The following is a 22,184-nucleotide window of genomic DNA, read 5'->3' as shown; positions in this document are numbered from 1 at the left end:
CCACGGATGTCCACGGTTATCGGTGAGTGAGTAAATAATATACGCATGTATATTTGGATGCGTATAAGAGATATAACTTCATACATATTAGTTCAGATGAGTATAGTTGAAATGTGGTGACAGAGCACAACTCTGAAGAATAAACCGATGAGTTTTTCTCGTGTGTTCGGACTGAACAGGGCCGTTTGTCTCTGAGGGAAGGTAATCTTGGGTTTAAATGTTTAAGTCATCTTTTTTCTTAAATGAATTCAAATTATCGAGTCAGTTGAGCGAAATTAGAGTCCTTTTGTTTTTACTAAAGCATATTGCCGTTGAAAATTACGGATGATCACTCCGTTTAGGAGAGCCATTGTTGCTGCGATCATCGCCTGTCATTCTAAACTTGGGCTAACAAAGTCATTAAATTGACTCCCTCGCACTCTCATTATGCGGGGTGTTAATAACCACTAATTAACTTTGCTTACGCGCGCGCGTGGAAAAGCGCGTCTTTTGTTCGCCCTTCCAAGCGGAGCAGCATCCAATTAAGTCAAAGCGACTGGAGCGAAGACGCAGCCGCCACTGGAGCACGACTGTCAGCTGCGTGACTCCCAAATTCACCACTGCGTCTACAGGAGACATGAAGCAATTGGTCAGCCGTTGGAGAAGCCCGGCTTGAAGCGTTTAATAATGTCCCAGGGAGCCGGCCAGCGCATGCTCGCTTTCATCCATGCAGACTACACACGCAACACATGGAGGGGGGGGTGAAGGGCCCAATCAGTGTGCTGAACTTGACCAGCCTTCTTAATTCAGAGACTATGCCTCTATTCAGGTTATAAGGACGTTGTCTTTTCTCCCCTTTCCCACTGAGATTCTACCGAGATCATACGTCCTTAGGGGGTGTTTTATAGATTATGGTCACCAAGCTGTTTAAGAAAGTTCTGAAGGACCCAAGGTCTGACTAACTAGTCATGAATGGTGTAAAACATTCACGTTACCTTATCAGTTAGTACACGAATCCAATTTAGTATGATTTGAGAATTTGAAAATGAACTTTCACGAGATTAAAGCGTATTAAGCGGTGAGCCTAATTGCCGTGAAACTCCGGTTTCTGGTGCATTGCGTAATTTATTCGGTTCTGAAAGTCCTGCCAGGAGATGGCGCCGCTCGTAAAAACGCACATGGTCCAGTTTGCCGGTCACTGGTTCATGCGCTTTAAGGAGCGCCTCAGCTGACATTTTTTGCAGTGCCGATCATTTATCTCTCTCAGTTTTGAAGATTGTGCCATCAGAACTGATACTACTCTACAAATGATCTAAACTCGACGGAGGTGTATTCATACATCCCACAAAACAGTAGATTGTTGTGGAAATTATCAAGTTAGGTTGTTGTGAAAATATGACACGCAGTAGCATCGGGTAATAGAGGAGCGTGAAAGTGACAGACACCCACTAACAAGTTGCCCGCGCGTATTGCGCTAAATAACCTACTGAAAATTGAATATGCGAAAATTGCGCCTTTTTCAAATGTGTGCTTGTAATTAGTGCATTTAAACAAAGCGCAGATATCCTGCTGGCGGTAATAGTCCCTGACATTTCTTTTCTTGGGTTAATAACAGAGTGCGTATAAATGAATCAAATTGTGGCCCCAAATTACATAGCGACTTTAAATACGGGTCTGCATTGCGCGCCTGTTTGGGACTATGGAAAAAAAGGGTTTTATATTGTTATTATTGTCATTAGTCTGTTGATCTCCTCACAAACGCCGTAGAAGTTTCACCCAGTATTTTTGGCAACAAGCTCATGTTTCCTGCATGTTTCACAAAAATTAATTTGCAACAGTTACTGGATAATTGTAAATGACACACTTGAATAAGTGTGAATAATAAGTTCTGGATAATGTCTCAATATCTACAAGAAAAGAGTGCAGCATATATATTAAATTTCGTTATAACACATCCCTTCAACCGCCGGGCCACTTAAACAACAAATTAACATTCATCTGTGGAGACTTACGGCCAAATTAAGGCCAGTTTATTTAACAGTACATTTATGTCCAGCGTGTAATAACGTGTGGGTTTCTGTATTTTATAATTATTTTATTCCACACTTCAAAGATTGTAACAGAGTTGTCCAGGTCCCTATAGGCTTTTGAGAGGAGAGAGTAAATTGTAGCTTGTAGAAGTTTTGGGATTGAATTCTGAAAATGATCCTTTTAACATTGATGGTTTTGAGCGAGGTCACGCCATTCACTGTAGGTTAAATAGACTTTCATTTAAAATTACATTCTCAATCTACCTCTTCAGTCTCCAGAGTCGCGCTACCTGGGCTACCCTCGCCCGGCCATTATCACCACCTTCACATATCTGAGTCTATCTGATCGCTTCAGCTATTTCAGAGAGGACCGCCAATTAGTGTGTGTGTGTGTGTGTGTGTGTGTGTGTGTGTGTGTGTGTGTGTGTGTGTGTGTGTGTGTGTGTGTGTGTGTGTGTGTGTGTTTCACCTACCTGTTCTCACTCGGTTGAATGTTCTCCCTGCTAGGCCTTATCTGTAAACTGTATGTGCTATGATACTAATTTAAAAATGACAATATTTGATTTCATGCAGTATCTAACTATTTGAACAACCTGATAGCAAAATCTGCTAGAATGCGATATTAAAATGTATGCTTTGGTACATTATTATTATTATTATTATTATTTATTATTTATTATTATTTATTATTATTATTTTTTATTATTATTATTATTATTATTATTATTATCCGTATCATTAGCTGTTATTACACTCCAGTAATACGGAGGAGAAATTGGTATTAAAAACACGACTAAATTGTGCACTGAATAACTAAAGAACTGCAGCAGAATATTCGTTGTATTTATGGCAGCTGGTCTTATTTTAGCTCATATTAATTTAAGCGGGAGTGGTTGGGTTTATTGCTTCAGTAGTCTAATCCATCACAACACTCTCTGTTCACGCCGGCCAACTTTAATGGAAAAATAAAGATGCCCCTTTTCCCCCGGGAGCCAATCAGATCCGCGAGACACGTCAATGCAACAGCGCTGAGCTACTGCAGCTCTGCACACATGACATTACCGCCCGGGCTGGGTTCGGGGAGACAGACGGTTCAGACGGAGTCCGTATAACGCCCACTACTACGCATTCGCCTAAACGACAAAAATGAGCAGTCAGTTCGACGACGATACCCACGACCGAAACGAGTGTAAAAGTAAATCGCCCTCCGTGATCTCCTCGTATTGCATTGACAGCATACTGGGCAGAAGGAGCCCGTGTAAAGTCAGACTACTTGGAGCGCAAAGTTTAACAGCAGTACCCAGCAGAACCGAGCAGGACCAGACTTCAGACGGTAAGACGCACGGACGTTGGGCAGATACATACAGCTACACGCAAAGTGTGTATAATTTTAATAAAGAGCGCTAAATAGTTGAGTATGCGCTTTAATTTGGTCTTATATTCGCTCCAGAAGAGTTTAAACCATATCTTTAAAACATACCACATGCAAGTTGGTGAACAAGTTATATTGTGTGAATAAAGTGAGAATTAGATTATGTGGTCGTTAGAATTGATGATTTACATTACCGTAAATAAGTTTCTGTAACGCATTAATCAGAAATGACATTACAGGGAGTCACTGTGAAATCTGCAGCAGACCTGAGACCTGCGTACTTTAAACCTTATTGTTTCCACCGTTTTCTTTCTCCAGTGTCAACTAAAGATAACTCCTTCGACTCGGACATGCACCTGCCGCCCAAACTGCGCCGGCTCTACGGGCCTGGGGGGAAATATTTGGACCCTGGCAGGGGGTTTCACGAGCATGTGGAGAAGGGCGACAGGGAGCGGCTACTGGACCAAACCTGCGACAGTCTTAAAATCAGCCAGGCGCCCCAAGTGAGCATCAGCCGGAGCAAGTCGTACAGGGAGAACGCGTCCTTCATCCAGAGCGAGGAGGACCACAGCCCCGAGCACGAGGCCCCGGAGCTCGTGGAGCTCAGCACGCTCAAGTTCGAGGAGGATGTAGCGAAGGAGGAGGCGTGCGGGGACGCGGGCCTGTCTCCCAAGGACGAAGAGAGCCTGCACACCGATGGGGATGTAAAAGACGGAGAAGACAGCGTGTGTCTGTCGGCGGGCAGCGACTCGGAGGAGGGGATGCTCAAACGGAAGCAGAGAAGATACAGGACTACCTTCACGAGCTACCAGCTGGAGGAGCTGGAGAGGGCCTTCCAGAAGACCCACTACCCTGACGTGTTCACCAGGTACCGCACAACAGGCCCGCTGCTGGGATCAAACCCGTTCAGTAGGTGCTGTCTGTAGACATTATTCACAGGTCTAGACAGCATCTTGTTAGTTATTATAACATCCTAACAACGCTAATAACATCAAACACATTAATAGTGGTAATTTTTCACCAGACTCGCCAACGTTACAATAATAATGATGAGGGTGACCAAAATAGTACGCGTAAGGATGATTTAAATTCATTAGTATGTATGTAAAGTGTATATGAAATATAATTTAGCCTATGCGGGATCACGTATATTTACACATTTCTACTTGCTTAGTTATATTAGTACTAGACTAAGAGGTCAAGTGTAAAATTCGCACAAGCGTCGTTAAACGAAAATGTAAATAATTTTATGAATTATGGCATTATTTGTGCACTGAGAGCGTGATGTTGGCTTCCAGGGTGTAGCATGCATCTATTCACTAAAGTGAGGCGTATGTATTTCTATATATTTACGATTCGTAAAAAAGATTATCCAAACGGTACATATTTCTGCACTAATTGATATAACTGGTAGGAACATTTTCAGTCATAATAGACATACAAGATATTTTTACTCAGTCTTTTGATACTGCGGGATTATCAGTACCCATATTCCCCTCAGTAATAATCTATTTATTTGAATAGTTATGTTGACTATTTATTTTATAACGTCCATTATAGGACCATGCACGCGATGCCTGTGTGTGTGCGCGTGCTGAAGACGGCGCTGTGCATGATGGGCAGAACTGAAAGCCGTTTTTATTATTTAGTATGACTATAAATAATTAGGTCTAAACAATAAGTATAATAGTAATAACAATTATTAATAATAACACACTGACAACAACATTTTTTCTTTTTGTAATTATTAATATTATTTATATGGCAAAAATAATAATAGTAATAATAATAATAGTAATAATAATAATAGTAACAACAGTAATAATAATGACTAAACTACAACAGCTACTACTACTAATAATAATGACAATAATAACAATAATAATAACAACAATAATAATAACAATAATAATAATAATAATAATAATAATAATAATACGAAACATCTCTATGCGTATCTTTGTACGTAAAAATATGTCATTCTAATGTGATCATTTTGCTGGAGTTCAACACGGAATCAATAAATTAACAGCCTAAAATTAGATCTTCCCTAGATCTTATTCTAACTTGTCCTCTCATTCTCCAACACAAATAATCATATTTGCACCAAGAAAATAATCGGATAGAAAAAACTATTAATTTAAAAATACATTTGATTATAAAGTTTTTTAAAGCTTATAAATTGGTCGGCGTTTATCAGGAACATTGACGTTTTTTATTGATGCAACTCATTTCTGTGGAAAATAATTGCCATCAATTTGCCCAGGTGTACTTGCAGAAAACGCGCAATTGCGATGTAGTTCAGGCCTAGTTTGGATGTCATTATTTCAGTCATTATGTAGTTAAGCTACAGAAACGAACCCTTTACAAAAAATATAAAAGTTATCGGTTCGATTCTTATTTGTCCCAGATAGTTTTAACGGGTTCTCGTCAATTTCAGCACCTATTCTGCGAGAATGTAATATAAAAGACTGTGTCTCTGTTGTCTTGTGCGGGTTGTAACCCATTTTGTGTTGTTTCAGAGAGGAGTTGGCGATGCGTCTGGACCTGACCGAGGCGCGCGTACAAGTGAGTGGCCATATGAGACACGTAGCCTCGTCTGACTGTATTACCTGCAGCCCACACCAACCTATACGAGTCAGGATGACACAAGGGCGAGCATGTAAAGGCGATCATTTATATACACCTTAACGAGACATCCTCTCCTTATCTGTAGACGACAGGATTTTAAAAAAGAAATAAAAACTAATTTAAACATAAAATGCCCTAGAAAGATCATTACAACGCAATCGTAACTTTAAGCAATATTACATACTGCCTTTATGACACGGCTTAACTGTCATTATTTTGTACAGTAAGATTTCGAGATTTCTGAGAATTCTGACTTTGCTAACCGAAGTGCTACAGCTAATGGTGTATAATTTAATTTCATTTGAAAGTGGTAGTCTTTAACTTTGTTAAATGACTCTAAACGTCATGGCAAGATCTTTCCTGTTATCGAAAGTTATTACATACAATAGAGCGCACATTTTAACGGCAATTACGCGGACGCCCTCGATTCATAAAAGCGCACTTAGCAAGAGAGCAAACACTGCTATTCCCGGGAGAAAATGGTGTTTGAATTCTCATCGCCGGCGCGGGGGAGAGGGAGGGAGCACGGATAATGCTATTTGATTTCCCATTTTGTGATTGCAATAGACCAGCATTGATCCGATGCTTTGCACTTGGAAGGAGTGAGAGACTATTAAAGGTGTTTGTCTGCCCCCTCCTCTCACGCCCCTATTCAAAGCCTGGCTTGCATGATGAATCTTGACTCCCATAACCAAAGAGACAGGACAAACACATGGCTGAAACGGGGGTTATTGCCAACATAAAAACAACAGATGTCTGTTTGGGACTGTGGATGGACAAATCACTTAATGGGTTCGATCAGGAGGTGATAAAACTCATAAATTCCCCAGGGGCCCTGCAGTGCTGAAGTGTGAGAGGCTAGACGGCTTCACCACACCATTGTTGACACTTGCCTTATGAGAGCTTGGCCTGCACACTCTAGCACTGCAGCACACAACCTGGAGCTGCCTGCCAGGACGCAACGGTGACAGTCGTGGGAAAGTTAAATACTCTCCCCAAAGTCACTTGCACTTTGGGGAATTTAAAGCGCAGTTATTGAACTTCGTTCAGGCTGTCATTGTGGAATCCTTTGTTAACGAGACTTAATTATCACGCTCCACCGTGTTTACAGGCAGCCCAAACCAGATTTTAATTAGCAAAGTTAGGCTAACGGACCATAAGGAAGTGAGCTTAGGGTCATTTAATTACCCCTGAATTTATGCGTATTTGTCACCTCATTAAAGCGAACCAAATATTGGACACGGTCTGCTGTGTCAAGCTCACGCTCAGACAAGCACATAGTACATCAAGCAGAATACAGATTGAGCTATCAAGGAATTTGTAAGCCAATTAAGAAACAGCGAGGAGCAATACAGCACAAATTCATAGAAACTTTTAAAATGCTCATCATGCTTCTTACTGAGTATCCATGGACTAATTTTTCTTTTAATCTTAGTTGATCTTTCTGCTCTAGGATACAGTTTGTAGTATGTAGTTCGTTTATTTAAATGTGTGCTCCGCCCACAGGTGTGGTTCCAGAACCGCAGAGCGAAATGGCGGAAGCGGGAGAAGGCGGGAGTCCAGACCCACCCGCCGGGCCTGCCCTTCCCCGGACCTCTGGCCGCTGCTCACCCTCTCAGCCACTACCTGGACGGAGGCCCGTTCCCACCTCACCCCCACCCCGCGTTGGAGTCGGCCTGGACCGCCGCAGCCGCTGCGGCCGCCGCCTTCCCAGGACTGGCCCCTCCACCCAACAGCTCCGCCCTCCCTCCTGCTACACCGCTCGGCCTGGGCACCTTTCTGGGCACCGCCATGTTCCGCCACCCAGCCTTCATCGGGCCCACGTTTGGCAGGTAGGCTCTAAACCCCCAGCAGTAGACCAACACTAGAAAGGTTCACGTAGCCGCTCGCGTAAAACACTCGTAGACTCGTCAGAGATGCCGAATGGCGAGAGCGACTGAGCATGTGCGTGTGTGTGCTGACCGTCATCGTCACGCCCCCCCTGTGCCCCCCCGTCTGCCCGTTCAGGCTATTCTCCAGTATGGGCCCCCTGACAAGTGCTTCCACGGCCGCCGCACTGCTGCGCCAAGCCGCGCCCACGGTGGAGGGCCCCCTGCAGCCTCCCGCCGGCCTGCCGGACCCGTCCTCGTCCTCCTCTTCCTCGTCCTCTTCCTCGACCTCTTCCTCCTCTTCCACGGCCGCGGACCGTCGGGCGTCCAGCATCGCCGCACTGCGCCTCAAAGCTAAAGAGCACTCGGCCCAGCTGACCCAGCTGAACATCCTGCCACCCGGAGCCACGGGGAAGGAGGTGTGCTGAACCGCGGGGGCTGGGGGTCAAGAAAAGAAAAGAAAAGAAAGAAAACAAACAAAAAAAACAAACAGAAGCCCTTATCGAAAAAGCATGACCAAATTCACAAAGCAACAACACGCCAATGTGCTTTCCAAGCACTGGAGTCAGAGCGTGTTGTCACAGCACCACCCCCTCCATCCCCTCCATCCCCTCCACCCCCACCACCACCACCACCCTCCTCCGACTCCATGTCCCCATAACTCATCACTCCTGAACCCCATAGGCTCCACTACCATAGCCTGTGCCACTGCGATTGAGCTCCATAAAGCCATAAAGCCGATCCACCCAGGCCCGTTTGAGGTCACGCACAGAACTGTGCCAGCTTCTCATCTCCGAGTCACACAACACTCCCTCTTAGACCGGTACCAGTGTTGCACCAATGGAGGGGTCGATATGCCAAAGGGAACTCCCATCACCTGCCAAGGCCTGCCACTCATCCCAGGTCCCGCCCACTAAGCACTGCGAATAGTCGCATCCTATCTGTGAAGATCACTCCTGTGTTCATTTTAACTCTTATGTTGATTATAATGTTTAAGGGGGGGAAATAACAAACGATTGCTTTGTTACTTAAAAGGACGTGGAGTTCAGATTTAAATAATTGCTTGTTCATTAATCTGTTAAGAGTAGCCTATTTGTATATATATATAGCACTGTAAAAATGAAAGGGGGGTCTTCAAAGAAAAAAAAGCTGTGTACATTTGAAAACGTTTTGAAAAGATTCTCTTGATGTAGTATTGTATGAATGTTTCCAAGTAGAATGCAACCTATGTTCATTTTATGAAATCTTAGGTTTTTAGATTATTTATGTGCACCCTGCAGTGTGCGAGGCGGGGTTTTGCTGTTCAGTGAGAGTCTTCTGGCTTTTTGGCATGGCCAGATAAAGGATGAATAAATAAATCTGGTTAAATGGAAACTCCAGCTGTTATTTCACAATACTTGAAAATAAATAGCTAATTTTAAATTAGTGTTTACACCAAATAGGTTTTATGAAATTAGGCTTATAGATTTTTCTATATAGACTTTACAGCATCCACAAATAATGCGTCTGAAAAATTTAGGTTCCTGTCCAAGTAACTGCACATTATTCTAGGTTATTTTCAAAATGTGCATATTTATTCTATGACATTAAAAGTGGCGTAAAACGCGTGACGCTACATACTAACTCTCATTCCTTTAGATGAATAAATGACACTAAATATTAGTCTACGTTTCTTGTGCGTGTGTCTTCTGAGCGCTTTATTAGCAGGAAAAATGTGTTGGTCAAGTTTGCGGTTATTCGATAATAATGATCGTGTTCTTGAGGCGTTTTGACGTTTAATCAATTTACAGTAAACAGGTTGTGTGGAAGTTAAAAAAATACGTAGATAAAAACATCAGGTATATTTGCTTTGTGAAATATTGTTCGTTATTTTCGTAAATGCCTAAGAAAAGTGGGTAAACGAAATGGGTTTAGGCCATGCTTATATTCCTGTCCAGGCTTTTATACACAGAGGATCGACAAAAGCGACGGTTTTCAATTATACCGCCATTTCAACAAAACACGTTTTAAGAAGTTTTAGAGGCGCTAAATTGAACTTAACATCTGTAATACCGGCTAAGTCGAGGCGGGTCTTTTCACATTAATGAAGTAACAACCAGTTTATCAGAATGTCTTTCTCTCCAATTCCTGATTTAATTCCCAAATCCTCTCTGCTGGATCTGCGATGCCATTACCGCCATCAATGTGCTCCTTTCAGCGCACTCATGTTCCCCCATTTGACCCGTCCATGGTGCCGAACCAAATCGCGTGAAATTACCTCCAGGATTAATTTTCCCTTTTTATTGCTGGCTCCGGTGAAAAGATTCCTCTTTCCTTGTTTTACACCCACTAATCCAACGCCACAAACAAGCAGGATCAGTGAAAATGGAAATAAAGTGATCTTAAGATGGTTTAGCAGTATGGGTCTGGAGGTACGTGTGGTGGTGGTGGTGGTGCATGGTGGGTGGGTGTCTCTCTCTCCAGCTGGAAGAGTTCTAACTCTTCACACCATTGATTATCACCAATATCGTGCGACATGGACCCCCCCCCCCGACCTGTGCCAAGTCCATATTAAACATTTGACATGTCACGCATGACAAACGCAGAATATGTTCAAAGGAGAAGTAGGCAAAAGAAACCGATGCTCCCCCCCCGACCCCACACGTCCCCGTGAGGTCAACGTTGAGGTCTTTTTTATTTGCAGACCACTGGAGTGAACACCCAGACCAGGTCTGTGGAGGTTTATGAGATCCCCCAGTATGTTTTAATCTTATTGTGAACATTATTAAGGAATATGGCAAATCGGAGTACTGGCAATTTCTGGGGAATGTTTGCTAGAGCTGGCGACACTTGAAGTGGGAATACTGGGTGATTTACACGCCTTTTACAGTCGGATAGCAGCATATTCTGGGTGAAACAGACGGGGTCCTTTTGGACTGAACGGGCCTTTCTTCAGAGCACAATCTCAGATTATATGTATTTATTAATCACACGTAATTACCCGTAAATCACCTCCTACTTATGCAGATCAAACCGTCTAACCGAGCCGGGACGACGTACTACAGCTCGCGGTAAATCTCACACCGACTCCCCCTTTTTATACTTGATTGTAAATTCTCGAGCTGGGTTTCAACCACGAGCGAATAATCACACGCTTCTCCACCCGGACACGACTGCAGACACCACGGGTGGAGACACCACGGGTGGAGCACTAAAGGCGCTTTGATGAGCCCCTCGTCTCCCTTTGGAGTCGTGGAGGAGAAATCACGGTGAAAGGGCTGAATGGCGAGCCCACTAGCACTCCGGCCCCTTTTGGTGTGCCTTAATTCCCTCGTCTCTTTTACTCTCATCCAATTAGTTCAGTGTATTAAGCGGTTTATCATCTCATAGCCCGCTATTCAGGCCAACAAGGGAAGCACTTTGCAATGGGACCCGCTTTCCTTTAGACACCCACGGGCACTCGCATATTCCACAGGGCTATGAATAATAGGGAGAGAATGGAGCACTAATTCCCTCATCAAAGAGAACCTTGTCCACCGCTTTGCTCAACACCACTATTCTGGTCAAAAAGACAGGCAATAAAGCTTAGCATAACAAAAACGAATCATTCTTATTAGCTTAGCGGGGAAATTAATGCAAAGCTTCATCGCCATTGAGTGGCGCAGTTTGAAAACAGCCACCGCTGGCATGATAATGCTCGTAGTTAGAGGAATGCCTCATTGAAACCTGAGACCATGCATTGATGACTTAATCTTGTAAAGTGCGATAAAAATCCATTGAGTAACCTAACTAGTTCCACAGTTAAGTATTTTGCTCGGCGCACAGCAGATGTGATATAATAAATATATAAATTTACTTAACCGGCAACACGGGCCTCCGCACAAATGCTGTCGATCACACACCGGACTAAACCGAGGGCATAAAACGACTCTTAAGTGTACAATCTCTTAGGTCTGTGCCATTAGTGGCTGTCGTCTAAAGTGATTTTTCAAGCACGGTATTTATGGAAATTGGCATTTGCAATGATGAAATGGTGTAAGAAAAAATCATCATTCACCTGTCATTATAAACACATGGAACAGGCGAGTGAGGCGAGCACCATTTTTAACACAGTCTGCTGCTGCATTCAGCCTCGCGCGCCTCTTCCACGTCTTAAGCGCGAGCTCCGGTGAACACTTACCTGTTTCGCCCGGAATCTAACGGCCATCTACATGACAAAGTTAAATATCTGAAGGGGAGGGCGGGGAAAAACGCACAAATTATGCAAATCTTTTGTCAATTTATTTAACTTTCAGTATAAAATACAATTAGCAAACTTTTAATCATATATTTACTTAAGTACAAAGCACATGGATGGGGGAAAATGAAACAAGAAATATCAGGAGAAGAAACCATATTTATAGAAAATTTTTTTATAGAAAATTGCTCAAATTCTGATAAAACAGCTGTTCAAAACAGACTAAAAGTAATATCCCTCCTCTAAACTGAGCACCTCAAATAGGCCTGTTTTATAAGTGCCCCAAGTGTCAGTGGAGGCCCAGTTCAAACAAGCGTCCAATCACTTCCGACTATAGAAATCACTGGGCAAGTCTGTATCATTGGCTAATTGGCACGCTGTCAAGGACCAGTGGCGGTGCAGAGAAGTTATTACCCCCCTGATTGTTACCTCCAAAATCCCACCTCTGTGTGTGTGTGTGGCAGTCGTGGAAGGGGGGGTTGTGGTGGCAGTGGTGTCTTTAAGGGTCTTTAAGGCCCTCGTCTCATCCATTTTACCACAGAATCGAGATCGATTAAAGACCTGGCTGTGCGACACGGCGGCTAAATGGACGTGATGAAAGAGTTGGGTCAGTGAGTGACAGGTGGTTAATCAAGACTGGGATGATGGCTGCACGCCGGCACAGTCATCTCGCCCGACCTCTGACCTTAATTCACTCGGCAAGAAAAGGTCACTATATGGACAGCGATTTCGGGGAGCCAAGACCCCAACAGCAAAGTTGTTGGGAATTCAAGGTGGAAATGGTGTTTTGGTTGTTTTTTTTTTTTATATGTAGGTAGCAACTACAAAATGACAATTCAATATATTACAAAGTCACTATACACAAACACACAAGTGAAAAAGAGAGAAAGAAAAAGGGTGTACAAAAATCACTGGTCTAACTGGCAAAACAAAAACAAAGTAAGATCAAAAAAACTTTTAGATCTCTTGAGGTTATTGGGATCCACTGGGTTAAAGCAGATGGACTCAGCTGCCCACGTCACCTGGCTCGACCAAGGCAGAGTGGAGCACGGTCACTTCAGCGCGGTGAAGGCCTGGAAGAGCTTGGAGAGGTCCACCTCTGAGTAGCTGCTGGATGTGAGGACGCGGTCCATCACCCCCTTGAGTCTCCTATACGTCTCCTTCTCCTCCTTCCAGTTATTCACCATCTCTGTGGACAGACACGCAAGTTAGCGCTTTAAATTGCACCACGGAACAGAAGGTCAGATATGCACGGGGGACGACGGCTAATGACAAGTCCATGGCTTCATTTAGGCTTATTTCAATATGGTGGGATTGATCAAGAACTGGATCCTCTTACTTTGACTCAGAGTGCTAAACACCGTGTCTCCAGCCTTCCTCTCCTACCAAGCCCGCCTCCTTGCCTTTCCAACACCCCACCCTATAGCACTTGTTTTCTTAACAGCCTTAATCAACTTCAAGTCCTTGTTTTAAGGAATGGAGACACTGAATCACATGCACACAGCATGCTACATGGCGACACACAAAAAGTAGCTTATTGCTAATTGGATAACAAACTACCCAGCTCACATACCATTGGTAATTGGGAGATTTTCCGTTGCACAGCTGAACACGACTAGTTGAAATGCATCCAAAAACAAAAACCCACTTGGAGTGCTTGTGGTTTGCCTTAATTAAACCGCATTCCGAGTAGGGAATATTTTATGAACCAAAAAAAGGCCCACGCGGCAAAAACCTGGCCAGGTGCCAGAGAATGTTGAGCTGTGAATGACAAACTGGGCTCTTGATAAATACCCAAACAAGCTTTTATGTTTGGCTGCCCAGCACACTAGCACTACCTTTCCAGAACAGTGTCCTCTGGTGACGTCTTTGGCTAGAAAGACTAAGAAATCATCAACATACTTTCGGAGAGTCCAGACTGCTGAGGAGAACCTTAATTCCCACCCCCCAAAAAGGCCTTTAGAAAAATGGACGCTACTCATATATTAGAGGAGAGAAAGTAGCCATGTTAATATAACCGTTAAATACATGAAATGTGGCACAAGCAAGCAGCCCAAGGAAAAGCAGAGTGAAAGTGAGCAGGCTGAATGACGCCGAAGGCTCAGGTGACCCCTACGGAGTCCAGGCAGGGGTGAAAAACCATCGGTTATAATATCGAGCTCTGCTCTCGGACAGAGGCTTGGAGAGGTTTATCAAGTATCATTTCAAACGAAAATCTCAAAGAATCGATGAGGCTGCAGTAATCCGCTGTCGGCGCTGGCGACGCGGTGCTTTCGAGGGGCGAGGTGTCTACCGAAGCCCGGAGGCTAAATGGACTGCACGGCCGGGGAGCCGTGAGGTCAGGCAATCGGGTCGATATCCCAGGTCATTTATCCCCACGGGAGGGCCTTCAATAACAGAGAGATGATGATGGAGGAGCCATTGGCAGGCTGGCAGGACTGAACCGGAATTGCCGGCCAAGTCGAAGCCTTTAACCAAAGTCTTTTGTAAAGGTGCCCGGGTCCGTACCTCAGAGCCGAGCAAGAGGGAGGCAGCTCCGGTTCCGTAGTGAGGAGAAATGTTTGGTGTTGTAAAACAAAAACAGAAACACGTCCTATGGCCACATGCAGCTGCAATTAGTCCTCCGGTCCAAAACGGGGCAGTGTGACAAAACAGTGCTTCCTAGGGGAACAGGCAGCCGTAGGCACTGCATTCACCCGTTTAAAAGATTTGCTCTCGCATTACAACACCGTGGCTCTATGGACACACACTGATGAGCCCCTCGAGGACATTTAGGCACGGCCGATGATGTAATGCACACTCCTGCCCGGCGTCTGTCCCACTCTCCAGGGTCCAGATTTCAATCACAGTCTGCCTCCATTAGCAGGTGGAGCACAAACACAGGGCCAAACTCTTGGTGTGGAACAAAGGTTAAACACACACAGGAGAGTGGCCATGACCAGCCTTTCAGACAGACAAACTGGGGTAGCACACATGCGCTCCACCCAGGCACCCACCACCACCCCCCGCACCATTATCATACATACATTTTACCTCCAGAGAACAAGAGAGCGCCAGAGAAAGGAGGCAGGCCCGTGAGCAAGTGCGAGAGGGAGAATACTATTTACCTGAGAAAAGAAAGAGAGGAGGGAGAAGAAAGAAGATGATGCATGATCAAGCGAAAGCAATCATGTCATCATTTTTGAAAGGTGCGAGAGAAAATAATTCTTTCCCCCCCCCCTTCTCTCTACCACCTCCTCTTCCTCCTCCTCCTTCTTCTTCTTCATTCTCTCCCCCCTCCCCTCAATCATTGTGTGGGGAATGGATAAAAGAGCAACTTAAAAGCCACGGAGGTTGTCAGACACCTCACTTTCCCTCGCGGCCCGGCAGGGGTCGTATTTAAAATAAATAGCATTCCGAAAAGGGAGAGGAGATGAGGAGAGCCAGTGAGACTGAGAGGAGAAAAGACAGAAAACATGAGCAAAAAGAGGGAGAGAAATGAGAAAGGGAGAGAGAGAGAGAGAGAGAGAAACTGAGAAAGGCAGACCAGGCAGGCAAAAGAGGAGAAAGTGGGGGGTGTGTAGAAAGAGAGGAGAAAGAAAGTGAGGAGAGAAAGAGGGAGGAGAAAGAGAAAGAGAGAGAGAGAGAGAGATAGAGAGAGAGAGAGAAAGCTGGGTGGTGCGGTTGCTTCGTGACGGTGGAAGGGTACGCTAGTCCAGGCAGAGTGGATCAGCTTCCATGCGCTCTAACTAGGTGTAAATACAATAACAAGCATGTAATTAAGTGAGCATGATGAAGTTAATGGAGATCATACATTCCATTTGGGCTGCTTATGAATATTCTATTAGATGTTATCAGGCAGCTGGAATGGCTGTTAATTTAATCATCACCGCGAGCAGGGAAAAGTTCTTTGTGCGAGTGTAATTGCACAGAATGAATAATTGATTTGACAATCGCTCCCGCAGATTTCTAGCAGCTCGAGGCTGGCGGTGCGCGGGGGAGGAGGGGCGGGAAGGGGGGGGGGGCGGGGAGGGCGCTCGCGGTGCGCCCTGAAGGGCCTGCCGTGGAGGCAGCCTGCAAATTGAGCATTAGCTGCTCACTGATAAAGGACAATTTTTATTTTATCAATGCGGCAAAATTACATTACGGAGCGAACATAATCACACTGCCCACACTTAAGAAGAGACGAGGGGAAGAGAGGCAGAGAGAGAGAGAGAGATGGAGAGAGGGAGAGGGAGGAAGAGAGAGAAGTAAAGGGATGTCTAAAAGACGCAAATAAATTGCTCTTCATGAAAAGAATAAAAATCAGAGTTCAACATGATTTGGAAGTCATTGATATGGGATATCTAATATTTCGAAAAAGGAGAGAGAATGTTTTATTATGGAAGGACTCCTGCCGTGTGTGAAATTGCCTCCATATTTACCTCAGTTGCTGCAATCAAGCAGAGGACTGTGGTCTACATGTAGATCAGATTCAGAGTCTGCATCTAAAATGTGTCTCGTTCCAGACGCGAGCATGTGCTCACACACTCGTACACGTGGCACAAAAAAAAAAAAAAAAGGTACTTACACTGTGTACAAACACAACACACGCCGGGTACTTCTACGACCTTAAAAAAATCCAGCTGAGAACTTCGATGAAGCCGGCGACAGGATGGGTCTGCGTGCGGGGTCCGTCCTGGGGCATCGGAGCTCCGAGCAGGTGCGGTGGCCAATAACGGGCCAGCGCCAACCCCCTGGAGCCCACTTGCCGACAGGAGTGAGCCGGTAACGGACGTGAACCGCTAAAGGACGTGAGCCGCTAACGGTACGAGCGATGCGATTTGCCACGATTCTGCCGCGTGGGGCTAGACAGCGAGAGACGATCAGCTTCAGTCATTTGTATCAAACCACAAAGAGGAAAGAGGTTTGGAGGAAAACGGAGGGTGGTGGGGGGAGGAGAAATGGACAATCTAACCTGGCTCTGGTAAACCTGGGCAGAACGTTCTGCTGGGGAACGAGTCTTTTTTTTTTCTTTTCTTTCTTTCTTTCTTTTTTTTTTTACCTCGTCTGAGAATAAAGAGGCAATTTCCATCGTTTTTTCCCCACAGGAGGAATCGGATAATCTATAGGAAAATACCACAAATGACTGGAGCGTTGCCTTGCAATTTCATCATCAAGCAACAGCTGGAATGGCTTCGCCGTCTGGCCCCAGCCTTTGCCATAGGCGCACAGGCGAGCGCCACAGCGCCCCCTCTCGGCCAGAGAAGGGCAGCGCGGTCAATCAGGGTGCAGACGCCATCGTGCAAGTTTAACGTCTCGCCAGACTTTTAACTCCCCACTCCCCAGGCTGACCAGGGGGGCTCATTTACACAACCCCATTGTTTCATGAGGTGGGCGGAGCCCAGAGGGAGAGGGGCCAGACGATCTCCTCGCTCACCTCCCCCGTCTCGACCACCACCACCCCACCCCATCACACCGCCTCATGGTGCTATATGGTGCGAGGTTATCCAAAACGCAGCAATAACGGCACGCCCGACAGAGGGGAGGGGGGATTGGTTTTTCTATTGTGCCGGCGAGGTGGCATAATGCCCACTTTAAAAGCAATTCCTGGCTCATCAGAGACACACAGAAAGTCTGGCAGATACTACACTAAACGTCCCTCCGGTGGGGGCTGGGCGGCTGGCGTCTGCGGTAAAAATCACAGCCGCATGTGCGTACATTTGTGTGCGCTGTGTAACGGATGCAGGCAAAAGTTCCTCAAACTGCAGCTCAATCCAGCGCATCTTCCCGTCCCGGTGTCTTTTGGACAGGCCAGAGTTCGACTTTTCCCCATGGTGCACTGGGGCACATCTTTGCCAAGAGAACAGTAGAAGGCACCGCAACATACAACATGTGTCTCATGAAGGATAGAGGACAGAGAACGAGAAAGGAAACCGAGCTGTCATGGTGGCCACCGAACAGGAGACTACACAGCGGAACATACGGGAATAAAACTCCTGATACAAAACAACGTTTGCTGATTAACAAAGTGTGTTTTGAAATCACACTTTGAAACAGAATGAGTGGTTTAGAAGCGTATTCTCACCCCAACTCTACACAACAAAAGCACCAGCAAAAACATGAAGCTCAGTGAGGCGGCATCAGGACACCGGACCACCCGAGGTAAAAATATAGAGGTTTCAGTAGAGAGGCTTGAAGATCTTGAATAATGAACCAAAACACCAACTCGGGCTGAAATGCTGAGAAAGCTGCCGACATTTTAATTTGCTTGATTACTCAACAGCAAAGTGAGTGTTATCTTGACAACAAAAGCACCATCTACACCCCTCTACCCTAAACTAAAAGCAAAATACCCTGGGTCACCCCTACCCGTCACCATTAGCCTATAATAAAGCCACCGCACGATGGCTCTTCTAGTTCCTCCACAATTGCCCCATACCAAACCCACTAAAGACTAGTTCCTCCACAATTGCCCCATACCAAACCCACTAAAGACTAGTTCCTCCACAACTGCCCCATACCAAACCCACTATAGACTAGTTCCTCCACAACTGCCCCATACCAAACCCACTATAGACTAGTTCCTCCACAACTGCCCCATACCAAACACACTATAGACTAGTTCCTCCACAATTGCCCCATACCAAACACACTATAGACTAGTTCCTCTACAATTGCCCCATACCAAACCCACTATAGACTAGTTCCTCTACAATTGCCCCATACCAAACACACTATAGACTAGTTCCTCCACAATTGCCCCATACCAAACACACTATAGACTAGTTCCTCTACAATTGCCCCATACCAAACCCACTATAGACTAGTTCCTCTACAATTGCCCCATACCAAACCCACTATAGACTAGTTCCTCCACAACTGCCCCATACCAAACACACTATAGACTAGTTCCTCCACAATTGCCCCATACCAAACACACTATAGACTAGTTCCTCTACAATTGCCCCATACCAAACCCACTATAGACTAGTTCCTCCACAACTGCCCCATACCAAACCCACTATAGACTAGTTCCTCCACAATTGCCCCATACCAAATCCACTAAAGACTAGTTCCTCTACAATTGCCCCATACCAAACCCACTATAGACTAGTTCCTCCACAATTGCCCCATACCAAATCCACTAAAGACTAGTTCCTCCACAATTGCCCCATACCAAACCCACTAAAGACTAGTTCCTGCACAATTGCCCCATATTAAACAGACAATAGACGAGTTCCTGCACTATTGCCCCATACTAAACCGATTGCGTCTCGGCTCTTGACACAATCCCATACAACACTGAATGTAATAACCCCAAACAGGCTATTGGGGCTAACGCAGTGATCCGTTATACTTGACACATCATGCAAGGACAATGTAGCACAACAGAACTCATCTCCAACAAATGCCAAGCATCAAGGCCTCCAGCGCGGCCGAGGCCCACTTGGGGTTTAAATCAGGACCTGGACCAGGTAAAGACAGTCCGAGTTATCCAGCCCTGCAATTTCACTCCTGGACCCCACTAGGTCCCGCAGTCTGTAATACACTAATGTGCGGTATTATAGTGATGGGCCTTGGAGCTGTTGGGTGATAACCTAAAGGCTGTACTTTACAGCCACGTGGAAGATTGTGCAGGGATCCTGCTAATCCCCACCGGAGCCACGCCCACGGGCTTTTGTGCGGGACTTGGGTGGAAGGAGTCGTGGTGCAATCGCACGTCGTCCTGGTGGGAGGACGGGGACGATGAGCAGCGTGACAGCGGCCAGACGCCAACCAGGAACCAATGGGACCTTTTGTGAACGTTTACATTCACTCTCACCAGTGAAAATCAAATGGGGGGGGGGGGATAAATAAAGAAATAAATAAATACGCACAAATACATAAAAATCACTCTGCGAAGGAATTAGTGGCGAGACAGGCCGGGCAGTCGTCAGATTGGCCACAATTACCCTGACGAAACAAAAGTAGAGAAATAAAAATTCCAGAGAGAAGCCAAGTCTATAATCATGTTAGTCCCCCCCGCCCGCCCCCCCCACACTCAGCTAGCTCCATGTTCTGAGTGGTCATCTATTGATTACACATTATATTTATCTACGCCTCTCGTTCTGCCGCTGGAACTCATTGGCACGTGGGGAAATAAATAAATAAATATACAAGCCTGCTCAAAGAGGTCCTTTTTAATCAAGTGACATCAATCATGGTGGCCGGCGCCTGAAGCAGACGTCGGCGGCGCTACCTCTGCTCGGAGCAGGGCCCGGATCCTCCACCGGGCTGTGGGAAATATATGCTCCATGTCCCATTATTTATGAAGGCCTATCCTTTTGCCTTCTCGCCAATTACACCCCCTATCATTTTCCAAAATCTAAAAACTGTTTTCAATCAACACAGCCAGCGCTATTACTGAGTGGTCCGGGCGGCCCAGAGAGGTTTTTCTCCCTCTCCCTCGAACTGATTGGGCCGCCGTTTTGCATTCCGCGCCGCACCGTGATTGAATCCGTCGCCTGAATTAGGGCTGTCGACTTGAGGACCCGCACGCCCTTAACCCACCACACCACCACCACCAAACCCCTCCAACCAACCCCCCTTGACCATTTCCATCGTGAGCGGACATGTGCGTGTGTGTGTGTGTGTGTGTGTGTGTGTGTGCTTGCATGGCTGGGTGCACCTGTGCGATTTGCTCGTAGTCTGGGTTAAAAATGGATCCGTGCACATCTCTGTGTGTGCGCGTGAGCACGTGGGCGTCCTCTTCGTTTAGCCAACGCAAGCGCACGGGTGCGGTCTCTTACGTTTCTCCGCTGGCCGTCAGGAACTTGTTGGAGGCGTACTCCCAGTCGAAGATGAACCGGTAGAAGCTCAGCTGGTTGTAGAGTGCCTTCTCCGAGTACTGCCAAGAGACGAACACACACAAAGCCCAAACGTGTCAGTCAGAAAAATAGGGCACGGAAATACAGCGGCGAAACACGCAAAGAGGCGAAACCCTCGGCGTGAGGACGCGGGCACGGAGCGTGCGACGGTGAAGGAGCCGCCACGCCCCGGCACTTCTCACGCGCTCCGACGGCGTCTGGAGTCTCCCCACACCAGACGCAGGTTTGCGGGGGGAAGCCCCCGGTCACTCCACAGCCCTGCCAACACAGTGGTTAAGTGCACTGACGGCACTGCGACCGTGGTAAACGTAGCAGATTCGATACCAACTCAAATTCAATCTCGCAAATCCTCTACAAACTGTTTAGCGATGCTGCGCTGGTCGATTATTCAATTGCTAATTCAGCATTGGAGGGAAAAAAGAAAAAAAAAACCCACACGCACACACAAAAACCAATTAGCCATAATCACGCCGATGTTTACCTCACATTGGTTAGTACTCTGTTTTTTTTTTCTCTCCCGTCTCTCTGGGGGGAAAAAATGGTAGGCAGGAGTGTAATGAGATTGGTGCAATTCAATCAGAGAAAGCTGGAGAATCACCTGCGTTAATTACAGCTGGAGAGACAGGTAGTGTTTGTCATATATTCTCCTCTGTCACAGACAGAGGCAAACACAGTCGCTCAGGCAAGCCCCAAGTTTAGAGTCATAGGACCTGCAAAATCTGCCTGATTGGCCAAAACCAGGCGCGGCCCCCCCCTCCCCACCAACCCCCCCCTCCTCCTCTCAGGCGCCACAAAAGCAGGAAACAATCTGTTTGGTTTTGTAAATGCTGCTGTAATTACTGCTGGCCACATGTCTGCCTGCCAGAAGTGCTCAGGTCGGGGGGTGGGGGGGGTATGAGAGAGAGAGAGAGACAGAGAGAGAGGAGAGAGAGAGAGAGAGAGAGAGAGAGAGAGAGAGAGAGAGAGTGGATCAACTCAGAAATTACCTCAAAATTACCTACTTCATAATAGTTTGTTTTGATAAGGCATTGTGTGTGGAGCTGATGAACAACTGTGGCTGTCAATTTGATTAGCCATTATACTTTTATGCTAATTGCCATTATTGGGTCTCCATCTCTGAGTCACCACAGACGCCAGGCAACGCGGGCGCTGAGAGAGCAGCCACGTGCCGCAGCCGCGCGGCCCCGAGCGAGGGGCTCTCTTCAGCCGACAAGCTTTTAATTGCCCCGCACAGCTTCCGATGAGCCGGCAGCTGTTGAC

At 46.0% G+C, this 22,184-nt stretch overlaps 2 protein-coding genes across 2 annotated transcripts in view; one reads left to right on the top strand and one right to left on the bottom strand.

Moving 5' to 3' along the window:
* The first annotated feature begins 3,006 nt into the window (after positions 1–3,006).
* arxa (aristaless related homeobox a) lies at positions 3,007–9,254 on the top strand. Its single transcript, XM_077013337.1, has 5 exons — positions 3,007–3,342; positions 3,700–4,249; positions 5,904–5,949; positions 7,519–7,844; positions 8,020–9,254. The coding sequence occupies exons 1-5, from the start codon at positions 3,156–3,158 to the stop codon at positions 8,306–8,308; spliced, it is 1,398 nt and encodes a 465-aa protein (XP_076869452.1). The 5' UTR covers positions 3,007–3,155; the 3' UTR covers positions 8,309–9,254.
* Positions 9,255–20,827: 11,573 nt separating this feature from the next.
* The window catches only part of pola1 (polymerase (DNA directed), alpha 1), a 36,172-nt gene continuing 34,815 nt past the window's right edge, over positions 20,828–22,184 (bottom strand). The window contains 1 exon segment of the mRNA XM_077013332.1: positions 20,828–20,944. Coding sequence (XP_076869447.1) covers positions 20,843–20,944 — 102 coding nt within the window. The 3' untranslated portion in view covers positions 20,828–20,842.

The sequence above is a fragment of the Brachyhypopomus gauderio genome, chromosome 7, assembly GCF_052324685.1.
Source record: "Brachyhypopomus gauderio isolate BG-103 chromosome 7, BGAUD_0.2, whole genome shotgun sequence".
NCBI lineage: Eukaryota > Metazoa > Chordata > Actinopteri > Gymnotiformes > Hypopomidae > Brachyhypopomus > Brachyhypopomus gauderio.
Note: the sequence above shows the minus strand (reverse complement) of the source record. Positions and strands in the feature narration are given on the sequence as shown.

Bases quoted from the DNA above. Each gene is read 5' to 3' on its own strand.
- arxa (XM_077013337.1), top strand. From the start codon at position 3,156: ATGAGCAGTCAGTTCGACGACGATACCCACGACCGAAACGAGTGTAAA. The intron at 3,343-3,699 runs GTAAGACGCACG...TTCTTTCTCCAG, and splicing joins GCAGGACCAGACTTCAGACG to TGTCAACTAAAGATAACTCC. The intron at 4,250-5,903 runs GTACCGCACAAC...GTGTTGTTTCAG, and splicing joins TACCCTGACGTGTTCACCAG to AGAGGAGTTGGCGATGCGTC.